Source organism: Medicago sativa, chromosome 8 (genome assembly GCF_051527215.1).
Source record: "Medicago sativa cultivar Bolivia chromosome 8, Bolivia_mono, whole genome shotgun sequence".
Lineage (NCBI taxonomy): Eukaryota > Viridiplantae > Streptophyta > Magnoliopsida > Fabales > Fabaceae > Medicago > Medicago sativa.
Window position 1 is genome coordinate 59,858,711 of NC_140756.1, and position 11,088 is coordinate 59,869,798.

General features: G+C 32.6%; 2 protein-coding genes across 2 annotated transcripts; both read left to right on the forward strand.

Annotated features, from left to right (window-relative positions):
* The first annotated feature begins 500 nt into the window (after window positions 1-500).
* Window positions 501-1,649, forward strand: LOC146900084 (beta-galactosidase-like). The gene has a single exon (XM_085735572.1). It carries the CDS (start codon window positions 529-531, stop codon window positions 1,492-1,494), a length of 966 nt encoding a protein of 321 aa, XP_085591698.1. The 5' UTR covers window positions 501-528; the 3' UTR covers window positions 1,495-1,649.
* Window positions 1,650-6,451: 4,802 nt separating this feature from the next.
* LOC146900085 (beta-galactosidase-like) lies at window positions 6,452-7,599 on the forward strand. Its single transcript, XM_085735131.1, has one exon. The coding sequence runs from the start codon at window positions 6,479-6,481 to the stop codon at window positions 7,442-7,444; it is 966 nt and encodes a 321-aa protein (XP_085591257.1). The 5' UTR covers window positions 6,452-6,478; the 3' UTR covers window positions 7,445-7,599.
* Window positions 7,600-11,088: the final 3,489 nt, after the last annotated feature.

The following is an 11,088-nucleotide window of genomic DNA, read 5'->3' on the forward strand; positions in this document are numbered from 1 at the left end:
AATGCTTTAAATTAACTTTAATCAAAATTTCATTTTTTTTAAAATTAATTTTCATGATATTGTAAATTATCATTTTAATAAATTTATTAATGTTATATAAAATAGGAAAAAATATTTATTTTATATATAGTTACATAATATAAAGCAAGTTTGTACCAAAAAATAAAGTAATGTATTGCAAGTGCAATATGACAATATTTGGGAGTACAAATATAATATGATGAACTAAACTCTAATGCACAATTAATGCAGAATAAAAATGTTAACCAACCATTAAATTTCTTACAAAACCAACCATCAAGTTAGGAAACGACAATTCACAACCAATCGATATTTTAAGTAAGAAAACCTCAACCAAAAAACCATTTTAAGGTAGGAAGTGAATCTAATCATTGACATAAATCAATCCTTATCTAATTGTATGGATATCATCCATAATACTTAAATAAACTAAAAATAGAAAACCCATGTATGAAATTGTGCCTATTAAAAACTTGTACATTGACCCTAGATGATACATTCAATCATATGGTTTGGAAATTTCTTATTGCATGTTTGAAAAATATGTCTAATTCTAGGTTTAGTACATTTCTTACTGCATGTTTAGCATTATTGTGTACTTGTTCATTAGGAAACCCACTCAAGTGGGAATGGGCATCTGAACCAATGCAAGACACCTTACTAGGCAAAGGGACATTTACTGCATCTAAACTTTTAGATCAAAAGAATGTTACTGCTGGAGCTAGTGATTACTTATGGTACATGAGCGAAGTAGCCGTAATTGACACAACCATTTGGGGGAAATCACAACTGCAAGTGAATGCAGTAGGCCCTATTATTTATTCATATATTAATGGATTTTGGTGGGGTGTATATGATAGTATCCCGAGTACACATGGTTTCGTATATGAAGAGGATATTTCCTTGAAACGAGGTTCCAATATTATAAGTTTATTAAGTGTTACACTTGGTAAATCAAATTGTAGTGGGTTCATTGATATGAAAGAAACTGGTATTGTTGGGGGTTCTGTGAAACTCATTTCCATTGAATTTCCAGACAAGGTTTTGGATTTATTAAATTATACTTGGTCATACAAAGTTGGGATGAATGGTCTGGCTAGAAAGTTCTATGATCCCAAATCTACCAATGGAGTTCCATGGAAAACACATAATGTTTCTACAGGAGTACCAATGACTTGGTACAAGACCACTTTCAAGACACCTGAAGGTTCAAACCTTGTAGTCCTGGATTTGATAGGCCTTCAAAGAGGAAAAGCATGGGTTAATGGTCAAAGTATTGGAAGGTATCGGCTTGGTGAAAATTCATCTTTTAGGTATTACGAAGTGCCAAGGCCATTCTTTAATAAAGATGTAAACACGTTGGTCTTGTTTGAGGAACTGGGTTTGGGTGAAGGCCCCTTCAATGTGTCTGTCGACATAATAAGCTACGAATCCAGAAATTTCGTTAAGTGGGACCAAGGTTGCTTATCATGAATATATATACAAAAATACATAAATTCATAACCAATAAATGATGACACCATTTTCTCTATGCAAAATAATTAGAGAAATGTAGACACCTTAATATCGAATATTATGTATGTTATCAATCCATCATTAACAATATATATCTTCCATATGGTTGCACATTTGACTATCCAAAATGTTTCTAGTAGAGAAACTTCTTTCATCATTTGCACTCCCCACAAGCAACAATAATGCTAGCTTCAAAAGTAAGTGCAACATTATATAACCAACATGTTTTCTACTTTTTCTCAACTTTCTTGAAAGATCACTAATTCCATCACATTCTAAAAGTAACCATAAATAATGAACATCCATGATATAATTTTCAATTTGATTGTCGAGTTCCATGATCTCTGAAGAAGAAAATTCTGACGGATGAAATCGATCCAATTTAATCAACTTCTCCTTGTCAAATGCCAAAATTAATATCTTGAATATAAGCTTCTTATTACTAAGCAAGTTGTCTTCCACTATTTGCTTCGATTTTCTTCATTATCTTTTTTGGAGCATTTCATCTTGGTTTTAACATCTTCCACTAGCTGCTTTGATTTTTTTTTTTTTTACTTTTTTGGAGAATTTTATCTTGGTTTTAAATAAGAAGAAAAACAATGGTCTTTTTGCAAGTTAAACCCCAAATGTTGTCAAAAGGAGAAATACAAATGCCTTTACGAAAACAGAGATAACAATTGTCCTTTTTTTTAAGTGCAGTACAAAGCAATATTAATTTAACAACTATAATATGTATATACTACTCCTTTTGACTCAAATTATATGAAGTTTTGGGCTTTCACACGTATATACCACATGCATCTAGATGAGTCTAGAACATTGCATGCATTTAATAATTGGTAAGTCGAGTCTTATGTGAATCGATGTATATGTGCATTTGTGGACTTTTGTTGATGTTTGTGAATATTTGAACCAGGCTCTAATTGTATACATTATTTGATTGTGTTTGTATACTTGTTGGCTTATGATGATGTTGAATTTATTAATCATGTGAAATTGAATTATGTTAACTATTTCATTTGATTATGTTTAATAGTAAAACGTAAACTAACCCCCTATGGTCGTTTGGTTGACCGCCTACCTTATTCGTATGAATGGGTAGAAGGCGTGCATAAGTAATTTTGCTTTGCTTTGGTGAGTTTCTTGAGGACAGCTTGGAGCTACCTCGTTTACTGTATTTTGATGTCTTAGATTTGTGGCTCTGATTAGGGGTCGGTCTTGCTGTTTACCTACATTATTACTGTAGGAGATTTTTGAGACTATGTATTGATGATGTTATGTGTAGTATGATGACATGGCTACTTGGTGACTTATTTTATTATGGATAATTGTCGTGATGTTTTATTTAGATGTCAATATAATGATGTTATTATTCCGCTGCGATGTTGAGAAAATTATTTATGCATATGCTTTGTGATGTATTGAAGAAGTAACATCTAAATTCTTTATATGATTGTGTCATTACCGTAATTTATCGTTTTTAGAGTTTAGGGTGTTACAATTTAAGTCGTGAAGTCATTTGTTTCCTTAATTATTAACTAGTTGCTTCGTGATTTTAGCAGATATGGATTAATATTTGTAATGGCGCCTTCCTAAGTACTTACTTTCAGTGTTCACCCGCTTTCGGCTTGTTTGCCTAGTTACAAATTAATTACTTCCTAATTAGACAAAATTACATCAATATTAGGTAATGTCACCTCCCTAGGTGTCTTAGTCAGGGTTATGCTTCAGAGGATACAAATCTTACGAACTACAATAAAACTAAATAGCGAACAAAAAATAACTGAATAAAAGACTTTAAATTAAATAATTACTCAACAAACAAAACATAGGTTTATCTTAGAACCCTAGCCTAAAAAGATTTAGTTACTCATGGTAACTAAAGAAAAATTACAAAAGAAATAAAACATAGCCTAGAGAAACTTGGAGTAAAGAGAGAGAAACTCCTCCCTGGAATCTCCTAGTGCCTGCCTTCCTCTTGAACTGCTTTGTTTAGAATGAGAAATTTTGAATGAAAGATTTGGTATTCATATGGAGAGTTTCCACCTGAAGTTGGGCCTAAAAATCGGGCTTTTCCTACTTAAAAGTAGAAGAAAAAAAAATTAGTTTTGGCCCGCAATCAGCAATGCTCGGGGCGCACAGGTAAACCTCGGGTTGCATGAGAGTGCAGAAAATGCATTCTTGGGGAGCCTAAGTCATGCTCGAGGTGTGTTCCTTGGGGCGCCTAGGTTATGCTTGGGGGCACCTATGAGCGTGTTTCGGTGCATAAATCTCCTTTTTTCGTTCTTCTGGGTGTTTGCTTCCATATAAGATGTCTTGGGACCTGGGATTAAAATTCTCCCTCTGTAACATCTTATGATGTCTCTTAAATCTTCATTCATGATCTTCCCAAAGTCTTCACTAATCTTCAGATGTCTTGCTTTGCCAATTTGAATGATTTCTTCGTAAATTACATCAAAACACCATAGAATTGCTATGTTTCGAGAATAATAGAATTACAGACTCAAATATAAAAAAATTAAAAATGTCCCGAAATTACAAGCAATTGATCTAATACTCCTATAATCTTCTTGTAAAACCTACTGAAAATGACTGAAAAACATGATAAGAATAACATAAGATGACCTGTCATCACAACCCCAAGCTTAAACTGTTGCATGTCCTCAAGTAACGAAAGAAAAACAAATTTTATTCTTTGCATTTTTTTTTCAGGAAAAACATACCTTTCTGAAGTGGTTGCTCAGATTGTCATCTTGTCCCATTTATTGAATGGACTTACTTACCTCATTACACTCAAGCGGGACATATTTGGAGAAGATACCTCACATACTTAACCACATTTTTTTCAAGGATATACATATGTATCTCCCAAAGCCAGTAGAGCTGGTCACGACATTTGCCCACTATAGTCATCACATGAATTGACCTTGCTGTAAATTTAAGACAATTCTAAACATACATTCAAAATCAGACTATATACACAGTTTGAGGACTTTCAGGGTTGTAATGTGACTTGGGTTAAGAGTGGATATATTTGGTAAAGTAGGCTAACAAAGAAACTTGAAGTTTGATTATCAACCTAAGGATTCCTACTAATCAATGATGTACTTCCAACCTTCCTTCCTTGACTCAAACATGATGGATACTAAGTAGAACTAATTATCTTTTTCAAAAATAAATAAACATGTTTTTTTATAAGAGACTAAATTTTTTGATGTTTTGGCTCTTGATTTTTTTTCTTTTTTCTATTTTTTGTGTGTGTAGATCCATGGTAATCTACATTTTGTCATTTTTTTCTTTTTGCTAAATAAGTTATACTTGTACCCCACCCCAAACTTAAAATATTGCTAATTCCAAAGGGCAACCCCAAACTTAGCTTCAAACCATACCAAGTTATAATAATAATCTATCTAACTCCAAGAGAAATCTAACAGATTGCATTAAAGGTTCAGAACTGTGACATGATTCGTTACTTAATAACAACAAAATAAATTTTTATTGGACGCTCAAAGAGGTTTCACAAAGGATAATAAGAATATAAAGGGTGGCTTGAAAGGCTCAAGGTACCCAAAAAAATTGCCTCGTAGTGTGATGACATAGAAGCACCACTATTGACAATGTCCTTGGTACGCGGCTCTACGATGATCGTTCCCTCTCCCTTATCTCTCTTTGCAGTTAGTGATGTTACAGATATGGAACATGAGTTTCGTTCATCATTGTCTAGATAGTTCTTCTAAGTTTTGACAACACTATTTCATCTAAATTAAAGGAAAACAAATAAAAGATGCGGGTACGATTCCAATATATTACATACCTTACTCGATCCACTTAAAATGAAACTATGTGTTGAAGGATACGAATAACAACAACCACACGTATATGACATGTTTGTTTCCTCTCAGCAATGGCGAATCCAGCATTCTAATCGAGAACCAGATTTCAGAATAATTTTCCTAGAGCTAAGTTTTAAACGACTTTTGTTTTGAGAGGGAAGATATTAATGTAGTTTTTGTGTATAGTTTTAAAAAAACTTAACCGACCATGTAATAATAAAAAGATTTGATTGAATATACTTGAATCTCCCTTCATAATAGAAAAATAGGAATATACTTTAATATATATAACCAAAAAAGAAAAATGATTTACGAATGGGAGAGAGAAAATGTATTGACAATGATGGCATGACTTGCTTATAAAATATTGCCTTCTGATTAGTTGGGAGCAGTGACAAATTTAAATTCATTAAAATGCACCGATATGGTAGAAGCACCCAATTTATATTCCACATCGCAAATTTTCGTTGCTATTTTATCTCTATCTGACAATTTCTTGCTCCTTTTCATTATTTAAAAAATATTGTCTATAAGCATAGATGGAGGAAATCTTGTAAAAAACAAAAATGATATTTTTTTTAAATGCTTTAAATTAACTTTAATCAAAATTTCATTTTTTTTAAAATTAATTTTCATGATATTGTAAATTATCATTTTAATAAATTTATTAATGTTATATAAAATAGGAAAAAATATTTATTTTATATATAGTTACATAATATAAAGCAAGTTTGTACCAAAAAATAAAGTAATGTATAGCAAGTGCAATATGACAATATTTGGGAGTACAAATATAATATGATGAACTAAACTCTAATGCACAATTAATGCAGAATAAAAATGTTAACCAACCATTAAATTTCTTACAAAACCAACCATCAAGTTAGGAAACGACAATTCACAACCAATCGATATTTTAAGTAAGAAAACCTCAACCAAAAAACCATTTTAAGGTAGGAAGTGAATCTAATCATTGACATAAATCAATCCTTATCTAATTGTATGGATATCATCCATAATACTTAAATAAACTAAAAATAGAAAACCCATGTATGAAATTGTGCCTATTAAAAACTTGTACATTGACCCTAGATGATACATTCAATCATATGGTTTGGAAATTTCTTATTGCATGTTTGAAAAATATGTCTAATTCTAGGTTTAGTACATTTCTTACTGCATGTTTAGCATTATTGTGTACTTGTTCATTAGGAAACCCACTCAAGTGGGAATGGGCATCTGAACCAATGCAAGACACCTTACTAGGCAAAGGGACATTTACTGCATCTAAACTTTTAGATCAAAAGAATGTTACTGCTGGAGCTAGTGATTACTTATGGTACATGAGCGAAGTAGCCGTAATTGACACAACCATTTGGGGGAAATCACAACTGCAAGTGAATGCAGTAGGCCCTATTATTTATTCATATATTAATGGATTTTGGTGGGGTGTATATGATAGTATCCCGAGTACACATGGTTTCGTATATGAAGAGGATATTTCCTTGAAACGAGGTTCCAATATTATAAGTTTATTAAGTGTTACACTTGGTAAATCAAATTGTAGTGGGTTCATTGATATAAAAGAAACTGGTATTGTTGGGGGTTCTGTGAAACTCATTTCCATTGAATTTCTAGACAAGGTTTTGGATTTATCAAATTATACTTGGTCATACAAAGTTGGGATGAATGGTCTGGCTAGAAAGTTCTATGATCCCAAATCTACCAATGGAGTTCCATGGAAAACACATAATGTTTCTACAGGAGTACCAATGACTTGGTACAAGACCACTTTCAAGACACCTGAAGGTTCAAACCTTGTAGTCCTGGATTTGATAGGCCTTCAAAGAGGAAAAGCATGGGTTAATGGTCAAAGTATTGGAAGGTATCGGCTTGGTGAAAATTCATCTTTTAGGTATTACGAAGTGCCAAGGCCATTCTTTAATAAAGATGTAAACACGTTGGTCTTGTTTGAGGAACTGGGTCTGGGTGAAGGCCCTTTCAATGTGTCTGTCGACATAATAAGCTACGAATCCAGAAATTTCGTTAAGTGGGACCAAGGTTGCTTATCATGAATATATATACAAAAATACATAAATTCATAACCAATAAATGATGACACCATTTTCTCTATGCAAAATAATTAGAGAAATGTAGACACCTTAATATCGAATATTATGTATGTTATCAATCCATCATTAACAATATATATCTTCCATATGGTTGCACATTTGACTATCCAAAATGTTTCTAGTAGAGAAACTTCTTTCATCATTTGCACTCCCCACAAGCAACAATAATGCTAGCTTCAAAAGTAAGTGCAACATTATATAACCAACATGTTTTCTACTTTTTCTCAACTTTCTTGAAAGATCACTAATTCCATCACATTCTAAAAGTAACCATAAATAATGAACATCCATGATATAATTTTCAATTTGATTGTCGAGTTCCATGATCTCTGAAGAAGAAAATTCTGACGGATGAAATCGATCCAATTTAATCAACTTCTCCTTGTCAAATGCCAAAATTAATATCTTGAATATAAGCTTCTTATTACTAAGCAAGTTGTCTTCCACTATTTGCTTCGATTTTCTTCATTATCTTTTTTGGAGCATTTCATCTTGGTTTTAACATCTTCCACTAGCTGCTTTGATTTTTTTTTTTTTTTACTTTTTTGGAGAATTTTATCTTGGTTTTAAATAAGAAGAAAAACAATGGTCTTTTTGCAAGTTAAACCCCAAATGTTGTCAAAAGGAGAAATACAAATGCCTTTACGAAAACAGAGATAACAATTGTCCTTTTTTTTAAGTGCAGTACAAAGCAATATTAATTTAACAACTATAATATGTATATACTACTCCTTTTGACTCAAATTATATGAAGTTTTGGGCTTTCACACGTATATACCACATGCATCTAGATGAGTCTAGAACATTGCATGCATTTAATAATTGGTAAGTCGAGTCTTATGTGAATCGATGTATATGTGCATTTGTGGACTTTTGTTGATGTTTGTGAATATTTGAACCAGGCTCTAATTGTATACATTATTTGATTGTGTTTGTATACTTGTTGGCTTATGATGATGTTGAATTTATTAATCATGTGAAATTGAATTATGTTAACTATTTCATTTGATTATGTTTAATAGTAAAACGTAAACTAACCCCCTATGGTCGTTTGGTTGACCGCCTACCTTATTCGTATGAATGGGTAGAAGGCGTGCATAAGTAATTTTGCTTTGCTTTGGTGAGTTTCTTGAGGACAGCTTGGAGCTACCTCGTTTACTGTATTTTGATGTCTTAGATTTGTGGCTCTGATTAGGGGTCGGTCTTGCTGTTTACCTACATTATTACTGTAGGAGATTTTTGAGACTATGTATTGATGATGTTATGTGTAGTATGATGACATGGCTACTTGGTGACTTATTTTATTATGGATAATTGTCGTGATGTTTTATTTAGATGTCAATATAATGATGTTATTATTCTGATTTTGAGAAAATTATTTATGCATGCTTGGCGATGTATTGAAGAAGTAACATCTAAATTCTTTATATGATTGTGTCATTACCGTAATTTATCGTTTTTAGAGTTTAGGGTGTTACAATTTAAGTCGTGAAGTCATTTGTTTCCTTAATTATTAACTAGTTGCTTCGTGATTTTAGCAGATATGGATTAATATTTGTAATGTCGCCTTCCTAAGTACTTACTTTCAGTGTTCACCCGCTTTCGGCTTGTTTGCCTAGTTACAAATTAATTACTTCCTAATTAGACAAAATTACATCAATATTAGGTAATGTCACCTCCCTAGGTGTCTTAGTCAGGGTTATGCTTCAGAGGATACAAATCTTACGAACTACAATAAAACTAAATAGCGAACAAAAAATAACTGAATAAAAGACTTTAAATTAAATAATTACTCAACAAACAAAACATAGGTTTATCTTAGAACCCTAGCCTAAAAAGATTTAGTTACTCATGGTAACTAAAGAAAAATTACAAAAGAAATAAAACATAGCCTAGAGAAACTTGGAGTAAAGAGAGAGAAACTCCTCCCTGGAATCTCCTAGTGTATGCCTTCCTCTTGAACTGCTTTGTTCTGAATGAGAAATTTTGAATGAAAGATTTGGTATTATATGAAGTTCCACCTGATGTTGGGCCTAAAAATCGGGCTTTTCCTACTTAAAAGTAGGAAAAAAATTAGTTTTGGCCCGCATTCAGCAATGCTCGGGGCGCACAGGTAAAGCTCGGGTTGCATGAGAGTGCAGAAAATGCATTCTTGGGGAGCCTAGGCCATGCTCGAGGTGGGTGGATCTCCTTGGGGCGCCTAGGTTATGCTCGGGGGTACCTATGAGCATGTTTCGGTGCATAAATCTCCGTTTTTCGTCCTTCTGGGTGTTTGCTTCCATATAAGATGTCTTGGGACCTAGGATTAAAATTCTCCCTCTGTAACATCTTATTAGCTCTCTTAAATCTTCATTCATGATCTTCCCAAAGTCTTCACTAAACTTCAGATGTCTTGCTTTGCCGATTTGAATGATTTCTTCGTAAATTACATCAAAACACCATAGAATTGCTATGTTTCGAGAATAATAGAATTACAGACTCAAATATAAAAAAATTACAAATGTCCTGAAATGACAAGCAATTGATCTAATACTCCTATAATCTTCTTGTAAAACCTACTGAAAATGACTGAAAAACATGATAAGAATAACATAAGATGGCCTGTCATCACAACCCCAAGCTTAAACTGTTGCATGTCCTCAAGTAACGAAAGAAAAACAAATTTTATTCTTTGCATTTTTTTCAGGAAAAACATACCTTTCTGAAGTGGTTGCTCAGATTGTCATCTTGTCCCATTTATTGAATGGACTTACTTACCCCATTACACTCAAGCGGGACATATTCGGAGAAGATACCTCACATACTTAACCACATTTTTTTCAAGGATATACATATGTATCTCCCAAAGCCAGTAGAGTTGGTCACGACATTTTCCCACTATAGTCATCACATGAATGTACCTTGCTGTAAATTTAAGACAATTCTAAACATACATTCAAAATCAGACTATATACACACTTTGAGGACTTTCAGGGTTGTAATGTGACTTAGGTTAAGAGTGGATATATTTGGTAAAGTAGGCTAACAAAGAAACTTGAAGTTTGATTATCAACCTAAGGATTCCTACTAATCAATGATGTACTTCCAACCTTCCTTCCTTGACTCAAACAAGATGGATACTAAGTAGAACTCATTATCTTTTTCAAAATAAATAAACATGTTTTTTTATAAGAGACCAAATTTTTAGATGTTTTGGCTCTTGATTTTTTTTCTTTTTTCTATTTGTTGTGTGTGTAGATACATGGTAATCTACATTTTGTCATTTTTTTTTTCTTTTTGCTAAATAAGTTATACTTGTACCCCACCCAAACTTAAAATATTGCTAATTCCAAAGGGCAACCCCAAACTTAGCTTCAAACCATACCAAGTTATAATAATAATCTATCTAACTCCAAGAGAAATCAAACGGATTGCATTTAAGGTTCAGAACTGTGACATGATTCGTTACTTAATAACAACAAAATAAATTATTGTTGGAGGCTCAAAGAGGTTTCACAAAGGATAATAAGAATATAAAGGGTGGCTTGAAAGGCTCAAGGTACCCAAAAAAATTGCCTCGTATTGTGATTACATAGAAGCACCGCTAT

What these genes read in the sequence shown, in the direction of transcription:
- LOC146900084 (XM_085735572.1), top strand. Translation starts at nt 529, where the DNA reads ATGGTTTGGAAATTTCTTATTGCATGTTTGAAAAATATGTCTAATTCT.
- LOC146900085 (XM_085735131.1), top strand. Translation starts at nt 6,479, where the DNA reads ATGGTTTGGAAATTTCTTATTGCATGTTTGAAAAATATGTCTAATTCT.